Raw genomic sequence first — 26855 nt, 5'->3', positions numbered from 1 at the left:
ATCTGGTGTCAGACCCCCATCAGAAAAGGTATGGCCAAATAATTTGAGCTTTGTCTTATGAAACTCACACTTGTCTGTATACATAAACTAATATGCTTCAGCAAGCAAACTACATACAGATTTATCATATTATTTATGTGTAGCTCTAAAAACCAATAGGTCATCACTGTAGTTGAACGCTTTCATGACAGGCTGTATCATACGTCGAATGACATCTTGAAACCGTTATGCAGAAAATAACACACCAAAGTTTGGTCTGTTTCGGTACAAAAGACTAACATATGTAGAAAAGGTTGCCATGTACCTGCAACTTTCTTTAACTTCTAACTGATGATAACCTTTATTTAAATCAAGGCGAGTGAAAACCTTCTTGCACCACTTAATAGCACAATCATGTCAACAATATGTGGACCTGGATGTCGTTCTCATTCAATTGATCTGTTTGCTTTATGCATGTCAACGCATATGCGTACAGCTCCTTCACTGTCTTTTTTAGGCACTACCACTATGAGAAAAAACCCATGGTATTGGACATGTTGAACACACAATGTCATGCTGAAGTAAGGCTTCAAAGTCTTTTTCAACAGCTTCTTGCAAATGAAAAGCAATTTGTTTATCTCTGCCCAACAGGACGGACATCCTCATTAATATACAACTTTAGTTTCATAGTCTTCAGTTTTCCCAAACCTTGAAATAACAAAAGGTAACCGACTTACAATTTCGCGGTGAGCATTCAAGTTGAAATTCACGAAAATCAGTCCCATATCAGCAGCTCTGCTGAAACTGAGTAGTCAGGCATTTTACGCTGTGCTCTGAAGCACATGGATGGATGCTTGAACCTTAATTTTCCTATGTTTTATTGCTGCTACAAAAGAACCGTGACTTTTTAAGGGAGTCAATGGAGCCCATGTGTACACTTTGGTTTTCGATCGCATAAGTTGTGAAAATGGAGATAGTTCACAGTCTTTCTCCACAGGCATAATGTTTATGGATGCACCACGGTCAATAATAAAAGGTATCAAACAACTTTCATTGCAATCTTTGGACAATGTGAATGACTTTGGTGCTTTGCATGTCAATTTCTCGTTGACTGACATTTTCTTTCACAAACGTCCAAACTAACATGCACATGCTTTTCTGAAGTAAACAACGACATGGCACAATCATTTTCATCACTTTCACTTGATACTGATACAGAAGAACAGTTTGATGATGAATTCGATGGCAATAGACTTAATTCAGTGTCAATTTTTCTCAACTGATTTCGCCACTTGGCCTTGTGGGTGAGCGTCAAACCTGGCTTCTGAAATGTTCTGCATTTGTAAGACCATCTTCAGGACAAAAGTTCTTATGTGTACTAATGACCCGGAAAAATTGGGAACCTAATCATAAGTTCTAGATTCATATTAGACAGCAACAGAAAATATATCGGCACGCCAAGAATCTAAATTAAATCGAAAATTGGCCAAAGTGGGGCAAACGCTCACCACAAAATCGGATCCGAAAGTGAGGATGACTAGCAAGACACAGGCACATTTCTGAGTTTTGTGGTACACCCTGACTAGGATTTGGCTGTTGCTTGAGAAGGGCTTACAGCCCCATCCTCAACCAAAAACCCAATTTCTTACACTGTAACATACACCATGCTTTTTCATCTGTATGAGCTTTACTAACTTGAGGACTTACAATTGCGTAATCTTAAGGCTGAGCTACTTAGGAATGGTATTTTTTCTGCACGTCAACAATGCTGATATCTATTGGCTTAGTATTTGTATTTGCCCACAGTGATGCTAAAGTTTCTATGGGCATAGCTCGAACTTGTCTTCCAATGCTTCAGCACCTTTAATTGGTCACTACCTACAATTATCAGCTTTATTTGTATCTATAGGGACAAGAACAGTACTTGTTAGCTGTATTCATACGTTCAGTGAGACAGTGTCTGCGCTTGTTAGCAATAGTGCTATATTGTAATGAGACTCTGCCTTTGCTGTTCTGTTACATTTCTGCTACAACAGTGTATGAACATCTATGTAGAATTGTTATAATTTTAATTGGCTCATTATATGCATTATCAGCAATGCTGTGATATCAGCATGTATACTATTACATGACACTAACTATACTTGTAAGCATGGGTTTTAGGCAACATAGACAATTACCCATTTTAGAATTCATAACACACCAGAAAGTGGATGAGCCAGGCGCCAGGTGCCCGTGTGCAGCCACCACCCAGAAATTGCATCATACTTGCCAACATTCTGTGACGATGAAAAAAGTGAGTGTATTCCAGGTTTCACAACCATTGCCACTGTGATGATAAGATGGTTCCCACACCTCGTTATTTTCATTACATGAATGTTCTAAATATGGTAAGGCTGTAATCATTATTTGCAAGAAGTGTGTCCTTGGTGTATAATAACACTGTCTATGTCTGCTACTTGTGAGTAAATTAAAATAGATAATCACTACTTTTTATTGTTTATCATCTGGCAAACACCATCAGTTCTCTTTAGTAGGCACATTGACCAACTGAGCTGACTTGTGAGCTAAATTCTTCTAGCAAACAAGGAAATGATGGACAAAGCACTGAAACTTTTCAGACACTCCCCTTCTGTCACTATTAGATCTGTGTTGCCTCCATCATCGTTCTTTAGCTCACTTCGCCACCCCAGTTCAGACCCAGCCATATGCAAATCAGTCATGACCCTGTTCCTCACGGGAACAGTCAGCCCTAACTGCCAAGCCAGGTCTTCCCTGGACCAGAAACTAGCATCCTGGGACCGGTTTGAGGGTAACACGACTCATCAGCCAGGCTAGCTTGAATCCAGTGGCAAAGTGAGCAAGGGACCTACATCCGGGCATACCCTGCCAACTTAGAGCGAACAAACAAACACAAGGAGATGATGGACGGAGCACTGAAACTTTTCACTCACCCCAGCCACTATTAGATCTGGGTTGAATCCATCATCTTTCTTTAGCTCACTTCGTCACTCTTGTGCACTATGTCTAGGTTTCACAAGTGTGTAGATTTTATGTCCTCTTTCGTCCCCCAAACATTTAAAGTCACCTAGACCACCACGCTCCTCTTTGCCTGAGCAGACTGTGTGAGCAAGGCTTCAATAGCAATCTGTGTTCCTTTGTCTTTGGTAACTGTTCTGGCTGTGTTGAACTGGAGCTAGGATATGGATCTGAAAAGTGGATAGGTGGACATAAGCCTGAAAGGAAGGCAGAACAGGACTTTACTTTGGATTCAGGGAGCAGTGACCAAGTGTGCATGGCCTCTTGAGGAAGGGCATACATGCCAACATTTTAGAACAGGAAAGTGTGAGATTTTAAAAACAAAAAAAATCAGGCAACATATTTTCCTCGTTAAAGCAGAGACCATTTCTGGCAGGAGATCGCTAAGATAAAGCCATTTGTGGCTTAGCAAATCGTAAGTCTCCTGTCTGAATCGGGTCGATCGGCATGTATGAAGGGTACGACTTGGAAGACAGCCCTCTGTATTCTGGAAGGGTGGTGCTGCAGACAGGATGGACCTTTGAATATCATGGCACTGACAGGTGCTGTGCCAAGGACCAAGGAAGAAGGTGTACCTCGTTAACGGAGTGCCCAGGAATCAGGGCGGGAGTATTGTTCTGGTATGTGCATGGGCAATTGATGCAAACTGCTGGGAAGCACCACGAGTAGGAAAATATACATTTATTATAAATAATGCTGAAGCTGCAACTGGATGGATGGAAGAGAGAAATAAATCAAGCATTCCATATTCAAAGCTACCAGCTTAATTTACTAGTGAGTAGCAGATTGAAGCAATGTGCATGAACCCTGAGCGGCGCAGATACTTTTGCTTTCACTCCTGCTAGGATGACTTCAGACACTTTCTATAACCCCTTCGCTGCGGGGGTTATTCCCCCGCTGTGCTGGGGAGAAGGGGGCGCGCACAGCGCCCGCATGCTCATGACGAGCTGAGCTCGTCATGAGGCACGGCGCTCCTGTGCTCATGACGAGCTCAGCTCGTCACAGGTGCATTACCTCCCGTGGAACGCTCAGCACAGGAGGAGAATTCTCCCCGCACCTGAGCTGAGCTCCTCATGAGCACCGGAGCGCCGTGGCTCATGACGAGCTCAGCTCGTCATGAGCCTCGAAGAGGTTGATATACCCCTTCAACGTGCCAGGCCTTGCTTTTGTGTGTGCTTCAGTGCGTACGGAAAGCACTTGCCAAGGCCTGTCGCAACATCAAGGACCATACCGTCCTGGAAAGAGACGGCTTCCCCCATTGCTTTCCATGATGCACTCTGTGAGAATACTCCATGGCTGCTATGGTCAGTCCGGCCTTAAGGCCAGGGTTCGCAAAGGCAGTGCCCGGGGTAGCAAGGACCGGGCCGGACTGGCCATACTGGGCATCGGGCATTTCCCTGGGAAGATGGAAGGGTGGGGGGGAGATGGAAGGGTGGCATCAGTTTGCAGCGATGGGGGGGCGATTTTGTTACTGGGGGCCGGGTTTGCAACGTCCTGCAATATCAGCTCCCAGTAACAAAAGCAGCAAGCAAGCGTTTCCAGCCTCTCGGGGTCAGGCAGTGTTACCCCCCCGCCCCCAGGCGCATGTCCGAGAAAATTGCCCAGGCTGCCTTGGGTTCCCAGTTCGTCCCTGAGTAACGGTCAAGCTAGGGGTCGCATCTGCGACCTCTGGCAATCCCTAAATGACGCCCCTGGTAGTATGGTTGCATTACAACTGGGCAAGAAACCTCAAAGGCAACCTCTGACCCCATTTGCGGATGCGAGGTAGAATGGAATACTAAGTAACAAGCGTTTAATCAGTTAGCAAATTAAAATATACACATTGTGGATTATAGAATCACAGTTGTAATTCATGAATTAATGAGGTGAGAACATTGGTGCAACTGACTTCTATGTTTGATGACAATATTATCTATTTTTGGCAGTCACAGTAAAAAAAACTAATTTTACCAGCCATTTTTAGTTGTCAATGTGAAATCACCAAAACCTTTTTACTAAGATCATATATAAAATGTGAGTAAACAAAATCTTCACAGTTTAAGATGGTGTTCTTGATTACACAGGCTAAAATGACATGATGTACCCATATAAACTTCAGGTTTTTGTAGACATTCAGGATATACCACTAAACTGTAAAGATATGGCAGCAAGTGCTGCAGATAAACAACATGAGGGGGAAGAACATGTACCCTTCATTATTCTTGTATGTTTGTTAGTGAGGATCAAGGGGCACAGCCTCCAGTACGCTGTATGTTAGGATCACACAGTGATGGCCACTGTAGGTCCAGGAGCCTGCATCCATGCGGGAATTTCTGGCTATCCACATAACGAGCAAACCTACTGTGAATCGAAATGGGCTTAGTTCACACAGTAAGCATATTAAACCAGTTATCATTAATGCGGTCTTCCCCCACACGTTTTGGCCTTACGCCTACTTTCACTGAATTCATTTTATTTGGCCTTAGCACTCTGTGCACTTTACCACTGATAACCAGTGCGAAAGTGCTTGTGCACTCTTTTTCAAACATGGTGAAATGGACGTGCACCTAATTGGCACATACAGTTTACCTGCGAGTCCCTAGTAAAGTGGTACTACATGTACCCGGGACCTGTAAATGAAGCGCTACCAGTGGGCCTGCAGCACTTATTGTGCCACCCACATGAGAAGCTTCTTTAAGCAAGTCTAGAGCCTGCTATTTTTAGGACCTTCTCGCCCGTTCTGGCGAGCTGACAAAGAACAGGTGTTGTGTTCATTTAGAAAGTGAATGAGCAATAAAGATGCCTTTACATCTAATAACAACAGTAGATGGTGCACATTAGGATACAGGTGCATTAAGAGATCTGAGCAAGTATATTATGAGTCCTGAGATGGCTGTGGATGCCCAGGAGGGACAGAGGTGCAGGGTGAGGGCTCTGTGGATGTCTCCGTGCTGGTACACCAGTGAAAGCTACAGGTTACGGGCAGAGGTCATTGTGGTAGATCAGCATAAAGGTGCACTGTGAGCTCTCTGGAGGTTTTAGTACTGAAAAATCAGTGCATGCTACAGAGAAGGATAGTGCCCCGTGGATAAATCACTATTGTGAGTTCAGTACAGAGGAGGATGAAGGTGCATTCATTCACACAGCTCTGTGGATGTAAGAGTAGGAAGATATTGGTCCATGCTAGCAGGGAGGATAGATACATTGTGAATGAGCTATCCATGACTGTATTAGAGCAGATCTTGATAGACATGTACTGTGAATACAGGTGCATTGTAGGAGACTTGTGCATATCCAACAACTGTGTTAAGGGTGCATGGGACAGAGCAGGATAGAGATGCATGTTCGACACCTCTGTGGAGTGAGTACCGAGAAATCAGTGCATGCCCCAGGTAAGAGTAGAGATTCACCATGACAGCTCCATGAACATCTCACTACTGTGATCACACCGCCGCATGATACCGATCAGGACAGAGATGTACTATGAGCATGTGTGCTAATGCTCCAGATTTAAGTGAGACCCCTGGTTTTTCCTGCCAACAATGGCAATATTTTAGCTGATTTCTGTACAAACATCCTCCACTTCTATGCAAGCTAATGGAGAAATGAAATCCTCCTTATTTTTCTCAATCTCTTACATGTCTCCATGGGATGGTATGCTCGGAGAGCTCTTCGGATGTCTCACCTAATATCAGTGCATCGAAGGTATATCTCGCAATGGCCTCCAACTATGTCAACAGACACAGGACAGGGGTCTGTGGTCTGGGAGTCACACACAGGACACCTGAAGAGTAATCCATAGCCGTGGACTAAAGGAAGCTGGGTGCCCAGTATCACACACTCTTCTCCCACTAAGTACTGCAACCCAAGCCAGGATAACAGCATCACTCTGGTCACTCATGCACAACACCAACACAGTTTGAAAACAGACCATATGGCAAATACAACATCCTTCCAACCAAGCACTACCCCTTACTATAATGCACTCTGGTGCCTTACAAGGGCTGCGAAGCACTATACAAATACAATTACTTGGCGGAACCACGCCCATTGCCCTTTGAAGGGAATCCACACAAGAGGCCGTAGGCAGCGATGAAAGATTCTTGTTTTTACAGGGGACTTTTTTTATTCTGATAATAAAAAGTTATATAATAAGTTTGTTTTTTATGTTTCTTTTATTATTTCTCAAGCGAGGGCCACTCCTGCAGGAAATGGACTGCAGTAAAAAGCTGGCACTGTACTGGCTTGTGTTTCTTGATGTGAAATGAATGCATCCCTGCAGTTAATAACCAAGCTGTCCCGACCACTGGTATTTTTCCAATGTTTTTTTTTGTTTTTGTTTTTTTATTGGCATTTCAGCATTTTACAATGACAACCTGTGTCCAACATTTGATACATACAACCTTTGATAACTTTACTGCATTACAACACTCCCCCTCCATTAGGGCATGCACATTTACATTTCACTGTAAAGCATTTTTGTACTATACCATGTAGGAGTTACAGGTGCACATTCGTTTCAGTTAGATATGATATTAAATACTGCCAGTAGTCTTTTGGACGCGATCGAAGTGGCAGTTCCTCTTCATATGTTTTCAAATTGTCCTTACAATATACCAAATCTTGTACCCATTGTTTGATCTGAGGTGCTCTTTTACTTCCCCCAACACATCGATATTCTTCGTTTGGCCATGAGAAGGGCTATAACACAATATTTACGTTTTAGAGCACGCACATTAGGCAGTAATCCTAGTAAGCATGTACGAATATTGCATTCAATCTGGGCTTCTACCATCACGCTCAGTGTTTGTGTCACTGTTGCCCAATATTTCGTAACCCTGCACAGTGCCAAGCCAACTGAATAAAATCTGCCTCCATGGCTCCACACCTCTGACATCTGGAGTCGGCTCGCAGGCAAAATTTGTGTAATCTCTTCGGCGTATGATAGGTTTGATGTAAGTATTTTATATGTATCAATCGTAAGTTTCCATTTGGAGTTAGCAGGCCCGTTATCATGCCTGTTGTGGACCATTCATCTTCGGTAAGCGGCGTGTCCAAGCAACTATTCCACCTCTGTATTGCCCTGTGCGCTGTATTACCTATTTCAGCCTGTAGTGCTACATAAAGTTTGGATACTAAGTGTTTTGGCTCGGGGGTTGTGAGTATTAGTTGCAGGGTCAACAGTGTTTGCGGTTCTGCTGGGTACGTCGGATATAGTGTTTTTATCGCACTTTGCAATCTGAAATATGTGAATTTGAATAGCATTGTAGGGTTTTGCACATATGCAATATCTTCCAGTGTCTTGATTACGCCCTCATGACATAGGACCCCCATTGAATCTATACCCACCTGTTTAAGGAGTTCCATCCCCACCTTTTCTTGTGTAACTGAGATGTTCGGGTGGTGGTGTAGTGGCAGTTCAGGGGCATATATCGGCTGCTTGTTTGCCTTTCTAGCCATAAGTCTCCACGCTTCGCTAGTTGTGTCTATTGTGTTTATGTCTTGTTTGTGCAGCAGGGGACGTTTATGTGTTAATATTGCATCTAAGGGGACGGGGAATGCGTCACCTTCTTCAATTGCACCATGTGTAAGAAAAGGGACCTTAAGATACCAGAAATGGGCATATTGGGCCTGAGCGCACAGATAATACAATAGCAAATCAGGGATCTTGAAACCCCCACGTGCGAACGGTAATGTCAGTGCTTGTAGATCGATTCGAGCCGCCTTCCCGGCCCAGATCAGTTTCAGCGTCATAGAAGTCATTGCACGGAACACCGCCATCTGAGGTTTTATTGGTATATTGTTAAACAAATATAGTAGTTTTGGCAGAATCACCATTTTCACAATTGCCATCCTATCTGCTAAAGAGAGAGGCAGTTGTATCCACCTATCAATTTTTGTTTCTAGCGCCGATACCACCCTTCCATAGTTGGTGCGGATCACCACTTCTGGATCTCTATGGAACCACACCCCTAAGTATTTCACAGGATCAGATTGCCAGTCTAATGGATAGTCTTTTGAAACGGAGTTGTACTGTCAGTTAGTGGGATAATTGATGATTTTGCCCAGTTAATTCTGAGTCCTGAGTGTCGCATTAGGGTCAATGTGCGTTTCCTGTAGGAATGCAATGTCGATTTGCAATCTTGTGAAGTATGCTAATATTTGTCGAATTTTTTTCGGATTTTTGAGGCCCCGTACATTCCATGTTATTAATCTTAATTTCCCTGACATTCTCAGCCATATCCTAGCTCAGTCCTATACCTGGCCATTTTCATGCAACTGGTAGTGTCTCTATAATACATGCACAGTAGTCGTAGCGTGATACCATGTTCACACCCCACCCAGAGTATGGCAGTGTTTCTCAAATGCAGCAATTCAAACCAAACAGCCCCACCCTCTCCCTTCCTCCCCCCACCCACTTTAGCATCCCAACCATGCCAAAGACACTCCCTCTTGTAAACGTACAACTTAACATAACTGTGGTAGGGGAACACCCTGGAGGGGGTCCACCCAGGTCACACAATTCCATCCAACATAGTGGATGTGGCCAGGTTAGCAATATTAAAGCCAGTAAACACCAACAGCCTTAAAACAACACATTGATTGACATGCAGTGCAGTCACTCTTCGAGTTTTATGAGTGATCCCAAAGGGCCATCTAGCATTTTGTGGAGAGTATGGTGCTGCCACTCCTGTTTACTACTACCGGTAAGGTGTGGGCCATCCGGCAATACCACTCTTCACAGGATTGACCGCCGTATCAGGCCTGTTACGAGTTTGTCCCCTGCACTGGAATATGTCTTGGGCCAGTACCATAGAACTGTGCAGTCCGGTCTGCTATAGCTGTTCGACAGCCCCTACAATAATTGCGAGTTACATACATATTTCCATTTTTGCAGTACTCACTCTGCAGGAGGCCGATCGGTGATAATGAATCCTATCTTGAGCCCTGTTTGCACTCCAGTTGGGGCCTTGCCCGCACTCACCACTCGTAATCTATGGTTTACCTTTCCAAACGCATGCTTCCTGAAATTTGCTTACTGTGGTTCGCTGGGTATCGGCCATAACCCCGCCCGACAGCTTGCATAAATAGGAGGCGGGTGTCCGTTTCGTTTCCCTATACTAACTTTCGTTTACTCCGAATCCTGTTGTTGTTCAGCTCTTCGCTGTTCCCGTCGCCGCTGACCAAGTTTTTTAACGTAATCCATCGCTTCTTTTGGGGTCTGGCATATCACGGTCTTCCCCTCCTTGGATATCTTCAGTCTAGCAGGGTACAGCATCGCATATTCGATATCCAATTCTCGAAGTTTCTGCTTCGCAGGGGCAAATTCTCTTCGTGCCAATTGGACATTCATCGTGAAGTCTGGATAGAATTCCAATTTATTGCCCTGATACTCAATGGTTTTTTTCTCCCTTGCTTGTTTCAGTATAATATCTCTGTCTCTGTAATTCAGAAGGCGTGGTGGTGCCCCTGGTTTCGGTCTAGGTGCAAGGGTTCTATGAGCACGTTCTACTATAAAGACTGTGGACAGTTGCTCGGGCCCAAATATGTTCTTTAACAGGTCCTCCACATAACTCTCCATCTTACCAGTATTGGTCGACTCCGGAAGTCCTGCGATTCTAACATTATTGCGCCTGGACCTGGCTTCTAACTCTTCAGATTTGTTCTTAATTACCTCTAGCACCCTGTCCATTTCGGAGCATTTTTGCGTGGTAGTACGAGATTCATCCTCCACCGCAGACAGTCGAGTTTCAGCTTCCACGAGGCGTTCGCCGTGTTTGTCAAGCTTTGCCGCCATATTATCGACTCTTTGCGTTATGGTGTCCAGCTTGCCATGTACGTCCTGTAGACTCTTTTGAATGGCTTTTAGGGCTTGCTTTATTACATTGGTTGGTTCTGCTTCGTTGTCTAGCTCTGTATCCGAGTGCGCAGTTGAGCCCTTCGCAGACCTCCTGGTATCAAAGGCCAGTTTGGATTGTACTTTGTCCGGGTTACCCATGATGGCCGTGTCGCAGTAACCCTTTGCACGGGGGGTCGTGTACTTTGTAATTGCTTTACAATCCCCACTGTCTCTTTTGCCGTAAGCTTCTAGTGGACCCTCTTTTTACCGGTTTGAGCAAACCCAACAAGGTCGGCGGCCGTATCGTAGCTCAATAATGTGTTGCTTTGTTCCTGCACTGTGTACCACCTTTACCTAGTGCTTTGTATACTATGGTCTGGTATACGTGCCCTTTTTGAACTTCCCCAGCTCCACGCCCTTATATGTCCAGGTAGGCTTCTTGTTTGATAGGGGTCCGCCTAGAGGTGAGTTCCCGTTGGAGTCCCGGCTGGGGTGATGTGGTGACTTTATTGCACTCTGTGTGCAGTGCTCCGAGTTAAGCGTCACCCCACCCTCGGCACGTTATCTTGGTGGCGTCGTTGGTTCGATGTCAGACCGACACGGTAATTGCGCACTATCGTGGTACACCAGTACTGGCCTGCACAGTTTCCCAGCGTTTGCGTGATTGTTGCACACCTACTCCCCAATTTAGACCGATGGTGACTCACTAACCTCAGTGACCGATCATGTCGTTGTCCTCCCGTTCTGTTTATTCATGGGTGCCGCCATCTTGCAATCAGTGCTGATGCCGCTCGGTAATGTCCGTTAGTGTGGTGCACATGTTTTAACTTGCATATACATAACGATCGCTCTACTGTTGTGCTCATCCCTCCCGGATCGGCTCGATAATGACCCACTTTCGCCCGCAGCTCTTCACAACGCTGTACTCACAGAACAGCTTCCCATGGGCGCCGCCATCTTGTACTGCTCTTGCGTTCTCGCCACGATTTCGGATACCCTCGAACCTGCCACTGTTTCGCTGCCTTAGCCGCACAGCCCTTGTCACGCCGTACTTACAAGTCCACTGGGGTCCTGTCTTATATTTCGCGATCGTGCTTACCGCTTCTCTGGGGTTTCAGAGCGCTTGTGGGTATGTTCTCCAGGTCTCTGCCATTTTAAACCCATACCACCAGCGGAGATACAGGCCCTTTGAGCACAGTGTGGATCGCTGTGTGCTTCTACACACATCGGAACTCGCTCATAGTGGCCGCTGCACTTTCTGACACCGATAGGTGCATTCTGATGCCGTTGATGTGCTCGCCATCCGCTATTTTCGCCCATTTCTTTAACCTGCCCGGCGGAGCTGACTCAAGAGGCAGCCATTCCGCTGTGCTCCCTCTAGCGCCCCCATTTTTTCCAATGTTTTCATGGAAATGTGAATGGGTCTGTTCCATTCTTAAATGTTTGATTCGCTTTTGTGCATTGTCCAAAGACCAAAGGCATTGCTAATAGTGATGACCAGTGGTGCCGCAAGGAGAGAGTAATTCAGGTGCTAGAAAGACAATAGTTAGCATGTCTATGCGAGTATGCATGCGTGTATGACAATGTGTATGGGGTTACTCCTAAAGCGCAAACCTAAGATGGGGAGCAATAGAGCATCAATATGAATTCATCAATCCTGAAAGGAATTATATTACAGAGTATTAAGCGTGGGGCATTCTTTGGATGTAAGACCTTGTTTTGAGGTATTACTGTTACACGGGTCGAACAAGTACAGAGGAAGTAAGGGGATGTCTCAAAAAGGAAGTCTATTGTTTATCTGGTAATGTATCTACATTGGATAGGAGCAGCAGCTGTTGAATCACAACCAGATACAGAAACCCCAAATCCTTTAGAGGCGAGAACAAGAAGAAAGGCAGAGTTACTGGCTGAGCAATGCAGGGCTATTGTCCGGGAAGGAGGAACATCTAAGAGGGATCATGACAGATTGAAGGAAAGATGACTCTACCCAATAATATTTGGTAAAAAAATAACGGTCCTTCAAGAAAGACTGTCTTACAGCTCCAGGGTGGCTCCTCCGCTACAGCAGACGAGCATTGCCCTACTGTTGCTACACAGCATAGGCAACAGTGAAATAGAAAATGATAATAAAATAATTTCATTTTCATTTTCTTTTTCACCATTGCCTTTGCTGGTTAGCCAAGTAGCGGGCTGGGCCAGTCCGTCCTCCAGAGCTTCAGGAGGAGGAGTTGTGGATACTACTAAGTGTGCATGATGGTTTGGGCAGCCGTCTTAGGCTGTGAACACTATCATGCACACTTAACATTTCTCCAGCTGGCTGTGTTGTGCAGCTGGGCGGAGAAAAGCCACAGGCTCCCAGACACAGTCTGAGCAGCAAAGCAGGCCGCTCAAACCAATCCCAGAGCTGCTCTCATGCTGGGAATAGCATAACAAGGAGGCTACACGTCTTTTGGCATCAGCAAGGACGGTGAACCACGGCGGGCTCCTTTCGCGGCTCTTTTCACAAGGACACTCTTGTCGTTGGGATATTTGCAGCCAGTCCAGCCACGAAAGGAGCCCCGCCGTGGTTCACGGTCCTTGCTGATGCCAAACGACGTCAGCATCAAGGTGCAGGAGGTGCGTGATTGAAGTCGGATGGTGTAGCCTCCTTGTTTTGAAACCTGCATCAACCCACTGGGGACTTTTTTACAGTGTTTATAAGTGACAGCGCGCAAGCAATTCATGATAATTTGATGCCACAGCACTTCATTGACCAGAAGGCAGTGCGACTGCCTCCACCCACTTGGGAGAGAGTCACGTGTATATCAGGTGCTGTAGCCTGATGAACGCTATCATAACAGTCTGCCCATGAAGAAGTGCACACATTGCACGAAACGCGTCGGCATAAGGACTCTCATTACAATGTTTTTTTTCAACAGATCGCTGCAGCTTCCATCATTAAAGCGCTAAATCCATACCTACCTGCTGTGAGGCACTTTTCACAAGGACACTCTTCTTGTTGGGATATATATACTTTGATTAGTGTATTTAGCCCCGCCCCCCCTTGCCAGCCCACCTAGTTGCGTCAGGAGCAGCCGCCACTGTACAGCTCACTGGCTGCCCATCAGCTTCCCTAGAAAAAAGGTCAACAGCATGTGAAGTATAAAACTTAAGCTGCCTTTGGATCTGAAACGTACTACACTACGCATGCCAGGACTGGTAGACCAAGCCTTAGAAAAACTACCTGTTCAAGGATGCATGGTGACGCGGCATTTGGCAGCAATGCAAGTTGCAAGAGTAAAGAAAGACTAGTCTGAAAAAAAATCAACTTGAAAAGATGCACAACACCAACCCAAAAGAAAATACAGAATGCTTTCCCGTCCTTTCAGACAGACTTAGTTTCATTTTCATTTGTGTGCAGGTAGTCAGAAAGCACAAATGCTGCATAAAAAAAATACATCTTCATAAATAATACGTTTTATGTTTCTTTGGGTAATAAAACAGACAAACACCCATTAATGTGTGGATTAACAACTCTGCTAACCAGGTATTTGGGTGTAAAATCATGTTTACAATCCTTACCTTAGCAGCAGCTAGCAGTCCTAGGGATAAAGCAACTCTCGCACGCAGATCAGGTCGGTCTTTAGGCCAAACATAAGTTAACATCGCTTTTAAAATCTTCCTGGAATCGATTTCTTTCAACTGTTGATCAAAGGGAAAACACAAATCAAAATGACTAGCGATAACAGGCAAAGAAAGCAAGTGATATTTTGAAAGTGTGCTAAAAGGATACATTAAAGAAGCATTCCCATGGTTACGTTCAAACACCTGTGAATGTCTTCTAGTCTGATCTGTAGGCCCTCTTCGCCCAATTCATAAATGTAATTCTGATGTCCCGTGGATGTCTCTTTGGAATGCATGGAATTCATAAAACATTATTGTCTCTTCAATATATTCCCAAACTAGTTCATAATAGTCTGAGTAGAAAACAAGTCAGTGGGAGTGTGTTCATTCACAACATTAGTTCACATCATGAGTTTCCACAAATTAGTATGTATTCCACTAATGTAAGCATAAGATCCAGTTCTTTATGCTTTTTTCCACTGTTATCTATTGAAAGTGGACTTGCAGTCGTCTTCTCAATGCCTGACCCATGAAGCTAGCTCTATGAGAGGCATTTTACTTTTGTTTGGTCATCTAGACTTCTTTTTCACACTATTAAAAATACCTTCTATTAATTTTGTGTGAATCACGATGAGTTTAAGCCAGGTCTGGAGGCATAGTGGACTAATGCATCCACTGTAGGGGCCTGTGCTCGTCCTCATGGTCACAGGTTCAAATCCCAGAGGGTCCACATAGCCTTTCATCTCTCTGATTTGCTATCCATCTCCAACATACCCTTGGGTGAATGTGCACTTTACACATACACACTCTCTTATGTAGTACACAGCATGTGTCTTAACACTACTCACCAGAGGCCGTTCTATTCACATAGTATATATAAAAACGTATTCTTATTTCTGATGCCTTGCATTGTGATTAACACGGATTGTCGACCTATACGTGTTGATTTAAAGCATGTAGTTGCAATTAGTGCATTATGACATTACATGTTCTTTTTTTTTTTCTCCACAACAGATTTTATTGTTGACAGACAATAGAAAGCCTGGGATGGTCCAGGGCAATACATCGCATATATAATACGGCATTGGTAGAGATGTCAATGTTTTACAATAAGTCCATCTGAAACGTAAGGATACATAGAGCAAAGTCTGTGGTAAATACACATTGGAAAGAGAAAACAAAGGTGTCACCGGATCTACACATCCAATATTTGAGAATAATTCCAGTCACGATAGAACAGTAAATGCACAATAGGTCCTAGAGCCTGCACCCAACATGAAATCAACATGGCAAATCTTCAATACTTTGTGCAGGGGAACTGGTTTAAGGTAGAGACAGCGATAATCGGCCCATCCCTTTAATATTTTCGGGTGTTTCTGGGGGCATTGGATTTCTAGACCCATGTAGAAATCAAGGGCACGCTTCAAGGCCCCAACCGAAGATGGGGAGGTCGCCTTCCACGCCCTGAAATGTCGCGCTTAGCAAGGGTAAGCCCTAAGAATAGCAGGTGCCATTTGTACCTATTCCCTCCGATCTCGTCAGTGATTTGGAGCATGGGTAAGTACGGAGACCGTGGGATGTCACATCCCAGGACCTCAGAAAGGCAGGTCATCAACCCGCTCCAGAAGCGTGACAGGACGGTACATTCCCAAACTGTGTGGAGGAAGGTGCCCTTGACCGACCCACAGCGGAGGCAAGAAGGAGAAGCAATCATCCCAGTGCACCAGAGCCGATAGCGGGTAAAGTATGCCTTATGGAGGTATTTGAATTGTATGAGGTGAAGACGTGCTGCTATGGCCGTGCAGGGATTCCAGAGCCTCCACCCAGTCATCTTTGTCAAGTGGACCTAAGGCCTCCTACCAAGCCTGCCTAGTCTTGTGAAGTGTTTCATGGCTGTTAATGACCAGGGTGCGGTATAGAGCTGTGATTTTATGTGCGCCCATCTCGCCCACGAACACCTTGGCCGCAATAGGGCTAAAATCAGGAATAGTATCTTGTCGTGAGAGATCAGGGGAGAAGGCGTGTCGGAATTGAGGATATTTATAGAATTGGGAGCAGGGCATTTGGAAGCCAGCCTGTAGTTGTTGGAATGACTTGTGAGTCTGGCCCGAAGGACATCGCCGACCATTGAGATTCCGATCGCATTCTTAGCCCGCAAACCCGGGAAGCTCAAACAAGTGCGGCAGGAGGCCATTATGCCAGAGGGGAGTCTCCTTGTTAAGTTTACCCCACCAACCGATCTTACGCAAAGCCTGTCGCCAGAACACAAAGACAACCTGGGTCACGGGTGGCAGCGTGCCATGCGCTGCGTTAGAGTACTGCATCGTGTGTAAAGATTTAGGGTCCATCAGCCACCGTTCGAGTGCATAGGCAGGGTCATGCCAGTTGCCGTACCACCAGTCATTTAGGACGTGAAGATGGGAGGCTGCATGGTAGAGCGGGACATCCGGGGTCGCGAGACCCCACAGTACGTGGATTAGAAACATGTTCGCAGGGCAACCTGCACATAGCACTACCTCCTCCTCCCCCCCCCCCCCCACGAGGAAATAGCAGAGAGCTGAATTCAATTGTTGGGACCATGTGTGGAGTTGGTAAAGTAGGTACGGCAGTGAAAATGGCCGACCTGCCGAACAGAGTCAGGGGCATATACGACCAGGAGCTCACCTGTTGTCTAATTCAAGGCAGTAGGGGGGCTAGATTTTTAGACCAAGAGTTCGGTTGGGCCAACGACAGCCATTGGGCACAATCATGACCTGTTGCGCCCAAGTCCCTAGCTGATCACTCCCCCGCAGAGGCCATAAATAGGGCTTGTGTGCGTTCATATAGGGCCCAGAAGTTTGGCCAAAGATTTCCAATATGCGGAGTAGCCGCGGGCCAGACCTTTTCGAGGTGTGAAGTAGAATGGGACGTCGTCAGCGTAGAGCGCTATATAATCGGACACCTCGCGCAACCACTGAAAGCTGTGTTCCTGGGCATCTTTGCGCACCCAGGCCGCAAGTGGCTCGAAGGCTAATGCGAACAAGTAGGGAGACAGAGGGCATCTCTGCCTGGTACCTCGCCCAATATGGAGAGGCTGCGAGGTGGAATTATATTGATACGCACTGAGGCCGTGATGCCAGTGTATAGGAGTCGAATGTACTGAAGAAATCTGGGTCCTATGTTTAAGCGGGCAATGAGTACAAACAAATCGGTCCAGCTGAGGGAAACAAGAGTGAATCTCTAAACCTGCAGCTGTAGTCGCAGGAAGAAAGATGGAGAAGGAGCTTCCGCAGGGGAACTTAAAGGACGCCGCCGATTTGACTGGAGGGACTCGTTCCCTATGGTTCATGGGAAATTTAGTTTTCCTGTGGAATGTTGTTGCTTGAATCACTATAATGCTAATGGCTACTGGTAAATAAAAGTGAAGAGATAACAGCCTAATCCTCGCCTCCATGTCCTTAATAGAAATTAAACTTTCTGTTACGATAGCTAGAATATTTTTCATTCACCCTGATCAAACCTTGTATTCAAAGGAACCAGCACGTGGTAGAATGTAATCCTCTGTATCAGTAGTATTCTGAAAGCTCTTTTTTGTTGATCACAAAGTAGGCAACAGTTGCACTGTCAAGCCAGACCTAAAAATCAATGTTGATTAATGTAGTCCCGGACAACCCACACTGCTTTCAAACACAAAACTGCACTAGGAAGCCTAAAGATAATGATGAAAAGGGAGGGTCCTAGGACTGAAATACATTCCTTATGACTGCCATCTTCCCCATCTGTGCTGTTGCCAGAGAAAAACCATACACAATAAATGATCTAGTTATTTAAGACACTTAAAGCATTACAATGTCATTTATAAGCCCCTGAAATTTCAAGCTCAGAGAACCATATTGCTGCTGGCTCAGGCAAGTAGATAAAGAAAATAGTCACAGCTACATGCAGGGAAAGCAGTTTTTTCCATGGAACTTCTGCCCAATCAAAACATCTACTCTTGCCTCCCACCATGTGGTCGGTGCCAAAGTGCTCCCTACAGTGCTCCTGAAAGTTCTTTTTTAGATTGTTCATATTACGTCTGGTGGCAGTTCTGTTGGTAAGCCAGACCTAACCAATTACAAAACCAGACACAGAGATCAAGGACGATTGACACATAAAAAGTAATTTAAACTGAGAGAATATCAACGAATGCAAAAACTATGTTTTATATTATATAAAACCGTCTGTAATCATCCGCTTCCCAACCTATCTGTTTGTCTAAAGACCAAAAATCAAAACCTGATGCCAGTCGGGGTAGAAATACATCTCCAGCTGCAATCTGAATCAACCTCGATCCATGATATGCCTCGATGTGCTGGATTTAGAATTCTAGGATCTTCTTTCACTCGCAAACTAACCGCAGGGGTCCCAAAGAGTACAGTGAGATTAATTCCTTCAATCAAAATAACACTTAATTCCAGCAGCTCTCAAGAAAACAAGGGCCTTCACTGACAAGAGCGCTGCGGGACCCAACCCATCATCAACAAATCACACCAGGGCCAACTGGGTGATTAGCATGCAACCTGGCTGTGCCCCTTGGCTCACATGAGAGCTTTTTATCATACCTTTAAGCAAACCTCTCCAGTCCACCCCAAAATAGATAAACACTCAAATCTGTTTGGGTGGGGCTCACAAACCTCTCGCGTGGGAGGGAATCAAAGTGTATGGACAGTTCCAAACAGGCTACTGCACACACAACAATAACAAACACTATCACCTTGGTTGGTTGTTCTACTGGGGAAAAATAGAGCACAACACTGAAAGAGTGCTTAGTATTTCCCACTCCTTGAGACACAGCTCTATGGTAAATCCATTGCAAACTTTCACTGCTACACCTACATCATATTTGTAGTATGCGTGTACCACCTGGAAACAGTGTATGACGCAACAACAATACTTGTAGAGACCTCAACATATGACTGCTTGTTTTCCAAAGCGATTCTCTGCTCACCTCCATTTTCTTGCCATGTTGCCTTTTCTCATCTCCCATCCTCCTACCTGTTTTCTCTTCTACTGACATACATGTATGGGACATTAGTCTAAACAGTTTTCACACGGTGATCACCCCAGTGTTCAACATACGCAGAAAACGAAAACAGTCATTCGGAGTAAATCCTGTTTCTACTTTCCGTTAACACATCAAACTAGAGCAGTATTTAGGTCTCCTCTGATGTCATTTCACATCACCTATTCAGTCTAGAAAAACCTCCTAGTTTTCAGGATATTCTACAAACACAGAAGTCCCAGTGCTTAATTTGTAAAAGAAAGAGTGCCGTTGCCCGGCCCCTGCTCAGAAGCCAAGGCAGGTGCAATTAAAGGTCAGCGGGCCGAATATCAAGGCTGATAGCTGCAAACCACCCCAGGCCTCTTTAATCCATTGCCAGACACTCCCTGTGCCTTAACCTGGAAGTTACAGGTTCTGGCGTTCTCCCTTTGTCACGGTTTTGCAATATTCATCTTCCTCCTTCTTTACGATGCTTTATACCTTACTTGCGGCTCAGAAAAAAAGCTGTTGCCAATAATAAGTGCTGGTTCCCCCCCACCGACAACCACCTGCTCAAATTAAACACTGGGTAGGAATGTAATTTTGAATGAACCAAGGGTTAGGGAACGACTGAACTGACAGCGTTTGCCAATCCAGAAAACACAGACAATGAGCAAATAAGGAGTAATTAATTGAAACCTTTGCGCACAGTGTCATCCGCCTTAATTAAATTGGTGTCTGACAAAGGTTGCTACCTTGTATAGGAACAGATGAAACTCGCTTCTCTAAGTGTTCACTAAGCCCTCTCTAATAACAGAGATGGGCTAAAGTTACTTACATCTGCAGGGACAGATAGCAAAAAAACGAAGAAACGGGCTGTCCTGCAAAATTAAGGACACCTAGGCACCCACCCTGTGAACATTACAACAACAAGTTCGGATAGAAAGTAACAATGCTTAATATAAAATATGAGGCAATGGGCAAAGGGAGGCAGAAATGTGGGGGGCTGGGGAAAGAATCCACACGGTATAAGATAAGATGTACACTTGTGTGTGAGCCCTACGCTCTTCAACGTCTACATGGCTCCGCTGGCCCCCATCGTCAGAACCTACGGACTCAACATTGTGTCATACGCAGACAACGCCATTTTATTTTAAAGGTTTATTTTAAAGGTTTTATATAGCGCTGGCTAGACCCGGAGGTATCAGAGCACTTTACATGAGCATCAGATCATAGTTACAGGTTACATCGTTACAAAGGTTACACAGTTATTAGAGCATGGCAAGTAAGGTCGAGATAAACAATAAGCACAAATAACGAAGGGGAAAAGAAGGCAGGGGAAAAGATACAGAGGCGGGAAAGAGGAGGGGAGGGTGAATGACACCCCATGGAAAGAGAAGGGGAAGGGCGGCGGGGACACAAACCGGAAGACGAGTCAAAGCAACGTCCAAAGTCCAGTAAGCAGTGATCCAAGGGGAAGTGGTATCACTTCCCTATCTCAGTTGCGGGAGGGTCCCTTTACGCAGTGTTATTATTATTATTATTATTATGCGTTCTTATATAGCGCTCGATTACCCGTAGGCATCTCGGCGCTTGCCTTGGTAACCCGTCCTGGCTTTTCCCTGTGAGATACCCGTACTGGGCATCCCCAAGGTGAAAGCCAGGCATCCCGCCGCGGGGGGGGGCGTAGTGGAGATTAAGCATGCTGATGCCCAGAGCTGCAGAGTGTGAACCCATGATTCGAGTAGGCACCGAAACAAGAATTATCGAGTCCATGGATATTTTGGGCTCAAGACCCTGCCGCGTCGGAAATTGAACCCTGGTCCCGGGTCTGACCTCTGCTTCAGGGTCTACCTCCTCTAACCAGTGAGCCACACTTCTCCCAGTGGACTCTCTCAGAGGAGTCTCTGAGACTCCTAGGCCTACATACTGGATCCTTCCCCAAAAAGGGGAGAGGGAGTGCTTTGGCAAGGGGTGCCATACCATACCTCAGCTGTGAGTGGCTTCCTTGGCGCAGTGGACTCTCTCAGCGGGTTCGCTAAGACTCCAGAGTATGAATATTGGATCTTTCCCCAACAAGTGGAGAAGGAGTGCTTAGTCAAAGGACAGGGGGCTAGGCAGATTAGCAAACAAGATGAGGGATTCAGTGGAGAGGGGATAGGAGCTAGTGAGGTAGACAAGGAGAGAAAGAGTACTAAATGGGAACAAATATAATTAATGAATTATTATATAGCGCTGGCTAGACCCGAAGGAATCCGAGCGCCTTACATGAGGAATACATAATAATGTTGCAACTTACATCAGTTAAAAATATACATAAGTATCAAGAAAAACATTTAAAGAACATAGGGGACAAGGTGAATGGAGCAATGAAGGGTAAGGGGATAGGGTAAAGGGGTAGAAGGAAGATAGGACGTAGAGACGAGGGGAAACTCTGCCCAAGGTCTGGCTGGGTAGGTGACGGCAGGGGGGGAGACCACAAACCAATGACCAATTGTTTTCCCAGGGAGGTAAAACAACATGTAGGGGGGCACTATGGAAGCCATCTTGGGGTCAGGCAGGTGACTGTACTGTACACTGGTGGCCATCCTAAGGTCAGGCATCTGGCAGTTAAAGTTAATATCCAGGACAGCGGCCGCCAGAGAATAACAAATCCAGCGTGCACACACCATCACACCCACAGACATGCACAAGCACACACAAATGTGAGCAAACACTCATATGTGCACTGACGCACACCCAAGCACATAGACAGAAAACATCCAAGAACACAAGCACACAAAATCTCATGCTCTTCTACAAAAACACCCAAATACATGCACACGCAAACATCGTCACATGCACAGACCTGCACAAGCACACACCATATACGCAGACACGCACACACACAAGCACACATACAGAAAGAATCAAAAACACAGGCACACATACAATCACATGCTCCAGAACAAAAATACCCAAGGACGTACACACAAATACGTGCACACGCACACACCATCATACGCACAGACATGCACGCGCACACACAAATATGCGCACACAATCTCATACGCGAACAGAGGGCGCATACAAGTACGCATACAGAAACATCAATACGCACAAGCACACATACAATCCCATGCTCTAATACAAAGACACTCAAATACATGCACACATCATCACACGCACAGACATAAGCACACATACAGAAACATCTGCTCGCATAAACACAAGCACACATAGAATCACATGCTCTAATACAAAAACACCCAAATACATGTCCACACCATGAGACGCACAAACATGCACAAGCACACAGAAATGTGAACATAGTCTTTTATACACGCACAGGTGCACACACACACACGCACACCCGCACACACCCCCTCATACACTCACAGACGCACACACAACAGCACTCACATGACACATTTCTCCAGGGCTGCCAAAGCAATGGTGGCAAACAATGGGAGGTTTGGACAGACTAAGGAAAGAAGGCTAGTTGTACACGCAGGAATGGGTCGAGGCCAACAAGATGGTGGGCCCAGAGTAAGAGTCCTAGCAACCACATGGCCTGCCGTAGCATCTAATAATGATCTGGTCATCCTCTCCCTATCCAACAAACCCAACAACGCCAGACACAACTTTCGAGAAGGCATGGAAGCAGTCGCCAAATGGATGAAAAACAGCAGCCTACAACTAAACACCAACAAAACGGAAGTCCTCATCATGGGCCTAAACCCAGACGCCTGGAACGACACCTGGTGTCGCCCCGCCCTCGGAAGTCTGCCCACCCCCAGGGACCACGCACGCAACCTGGGAATCATCCTGGGCTCAGAGCTCAAAATGGACCGCCAGATCAACGCTGTCTCGTCCTCCTGCTTCCACAATCTCTGCCTCCTACGTAAGAGCTTCAAATGGATCCCCCTCGAACACAAAGACCGTCACTCACGCCCTGGTCACCAGCAGGCTCGACTATGGCAATACACTCTATGCCGGAATAAACAAAAACCTCATCCGCAAGCTACAGAACATCTAAAAAGGTCGCCTCAAGACTGGTCCTCAACCTGCCAAGACACTGCCACATCTCACAGCACCTGTGCACACTCCACTGGCTCCCCATCGAAGCTAGAGTCACCTTCAAGATGCTAACCCACACTCACAAGGCCCTTCACAACACCGGACTAGCATACTTGAACAGCCGACACAAATTCCACGTACACCAACCCAAAGGACCCTACGATCAGCCCAGCTCTCCTAGGCCATGGTCCCCCGCACCAGAAAGACCAGATCGGGAGGCCGCTCCTTCTCCTTCCGCGCAGCCAGAGCCTGGAACGACCTTCCGCTCCACCTCAGACAGATACCATCGCTCCCCCATCTTCACAAGAAACCTCAAAACCTGGCTCTTCGACAGACCCTCTCCTTGATAGACTGGAACCTGCGAACCCCACCCCCCCACCTTCTAGCGCCTTGAGACCCTTACGGGTGAGTAGTTGCACTTAACAAACACCTAATTGATTGATTGATAAGTTAACATAACTAAAGATAACAAAATCCGTAATCCTTAAAATCTCAAACAAATGCCTAAGAAAAGATATTGTGATGGCCTCAAGATAGTTCACTTACCCCAGTTACTCCCGCAATCTGGACACCATGGAGTTTCCCTTGGGTTCACCAAAGCTTTGCCATTTCACCCAGGGCGCTCACCTCCTCCACCTCCTTGAGTACAGAGACCGCCCAGTGACCACTAGTGGGCTCTCAACAGTGAAAGTTCCGGGCTTCTCAGCTTTTCGATCAGGCATGGATTGGGTCTCATATTTAGTCACAGCTCCCATGAATTGAGCTTTGCTAGTTGCTGTTGTATCCACCGGCTGAACCATCAATCAAACAAGACTTGGAAAGCGTGGCTAATCACCCATGAGGGTATCCAGGTGCTGGGGATCCTGCTGCGGAGGCTGTGTCAAACAGTCAGGTCTTGAGGCCTTCCCTGAATTCCAGCAATTATGGTAAAACACACAGTGGAAAAAAGGAAAGAAACAACACAGCTCGGTGGCACTAGCAGCAGTGAGCGGGAGCTGGCCAAAGGACATTATTTTTCATGTGAGCATGTGCTTCAAATGAAAATCTCTCAAATGACAGTAGCAGAAAATGTCTCTCCGAAAGAGATTTTTTGCATAAACAACACATTTGCGTGCGAAAAGTTCCACAAAAATTGTGACATTTTGAGAAATTTGGATATTACACGAATTTTGCAGCCTTAGTTAACATTCCACCCAGGTCTGGGTCTGAGCCCTAGTGGATGCGGATAATCCTGAAGAATGCATGTAAGGTGCTAGAAGGAAACAAGCCGTGTCTGGTAAATTTGATGCACCCGGAGACTTCAGAGATCTATTTTGCTCATTAAAAATCGTTCTGGGAGAAAGCTTTTAAAGGTTAACTATCACGCTCCAACAAATTGCATTTATTTAAAAGTGTGTACGAAAGGACATTTAAACTGTTTCCTGGTTACCTGACGTGCTACAAGTTGAACATTTAGTTCCATTAAGTGCTCGAGCGAGGCATTAAAAATATTCACAGCTCCTTTAATCCGACTCCCAGTGGTGTCACCTTGACTCTGCAGCTTTTTTCCTTACTTAAAGATATGTAAAAAGAATGCCTTGGGGTCCTCTCAGAACAGCATCGATGGTAGCTCTGGCTATGAAAGCAAAGTGATAGGAACCTGGAGAGGCAAGAGACTGAAAGCAGAAACACACAAAGTAAAAGCAAGCTTCTCCAAGAAGTAAATGCACTCAACTAATGTAAGAAGTAGAAAAGCACAGAGTAAAAAAAAAAAAGGGACAGGCGGGTAGAACGTTATAAGAGGGTTGTGGGAAAAATATTAAAATGGAGTATCAAAATAGTCTAAACACTAAATATCACTGGATAAAATAAACATAAAACAGTTAGGCCCAGGTTACAACTGGACTGTTAAATTCTGATCCCTGCACAAACATATTTTTTGCAGGAGTCGGCTTTTAGAATGTCGCGGCAATAACTGTTCCCCACGGTTTTCCTCTGATGAACTTTGGCAGGTGAAACCAGCAAACATTTACCAGTAGAAAAATATACTGTATATTCTAATACAAGCAGAATTTGGTGCTTAACGTACCAAAATTCATAAGTAATTCCGCATTTTCTAGAGGAAAACTCTAAATATGACGTAGTTGCCACATTCATTAAATAATAAACCCCATCATTTCAGGATTTAGTGGGTTCAATAAATACGCAACCGCTTCTGGCCCACTTGTAGTCTAGGTCTTTAATAAATACACAGTGGCGCTAATTCCTAATTAATACCGCATTACGCCTATGGATAAAAGTGGCCCAATGAGAAGATTTGGTGCATTCTGCATTTTCACGGATCTTAAAAGCAGGTATAGAACAACAGGACAGAAAAACAGAAGCATAGAGAAAAGATTGAGCCTTACTTACGACTGGGTTTATAACATTTGTGTCTTTAAATTGTAAGCGCTGTCACTTAACAGTAACCGCAATCTAAAAATTGATATTAGGCAAGTATAACAAAAGGAGGCTAATGAGATAACAGTTGAAACTATTTATTTATTTAATTTCTAAAGCGCCCAAATCATCTCTGAAGGGGTATGTCCGCGTTATGGGAAGCATAGCAGAAAGGTACAAACCAGAGATAATTAGTTTTAAAAAAGCTCAGTTTTAAGAAGTTTCCTGAAAGGGAGATAATCTAAGCACTTCCGAAGGTGGAGAAGGAGTGGATTCCAATTGTCGGGCCTAAATAGAAGCTTTACCGCCCATACCGGCTTTCCTAAAACAGGGAATCACAAGCAGGGATTTCTCTCCTGATCGTAGAGACCTATTTGGCTGGTAGGAAACGAGTTTTTCCATTACGTAGCCAGGTCCTCTAAAATTCAGAGCTTTATGTACAATACAGCAGATCTTGAACTTGATTCTCTTGCGTATCGGCAATAAATATCAACTAATATAAACTATCAATACTGTAAAAGCTGGTCACAGTTGTCAAAGCACTCCATTACTAATCTCAGAGAACTAACAATCCCTATGAAAGGCCTCCGTTTCACTGAGGAAAACACAAAGGTGATTGGTATTCCATCAAAATAGCAAGTCTTTGGCCCTGGCTACTTCAGAACCCCAACCTATTTGCAAGTCAGCTTTGTTCCTTCCTTTTCCAATAGACCAGGCCATCCCAAACTCCGAGACAATGTCTTCTCTGAAGGGGAGTACAAGCCGACCAAGTCCTGCTTCAGCCAAGATAGGCCTCATCAGTGAAGCGCAGCCCGCACTCTGTGCCACTGCAAGCACAGGACCAACGTCAGGGCAAAACAGTTGTACTTAGGGGGCTGGAATGCGGTAAACGCGTAGGTAATAGCTGGCTTGCTTGCATAAGTTTGAGCAACTAGCAAT

At 45.3% G+C, this 26855-nt stretch overlaps 1 protein-coding gene across 1 annotated transcript in view; it reads right to left on the bottom strand.

The window, feature by feature from the left end:
• ABCB7 (ATP binding cassette subfamily B member 7) overlaps positions 1-26855 on the bottom strand; it is a 665610-nt gene that overhangs the window by 399188 nt on the left and 239567 nt on the right. Inside the window, exon 4 of the mRNA XM_078688835.1 lies at positions 14399-14518. Coding sequence (XP_078544961.1) covers positions 14399-14518 — 120 coding nt within the window. The remainder of the gene's footprint in view (positions 1-14398; positions 14519-26855) is intronic.

The sequence above is a fragment of the Lissotriton helveticus genome, chromosome 4_1, assembly GCF_964261635.1.
Source record: "Lissotriton helveticus chromosome 4_1, aLisHel1.1, whole genome shotgun sequence".
Taxonomy (NCBI): Eukaryota; Metazoa; Chordata; class Amphibia; order Caudata; family Salamandridae; genus Lissotriton; species Lissotriton helveticus.
Note: the sequence above shows the minus strand (reverse complement) of the source record. Positions and strands in the feature narration are given on the sequence as shown.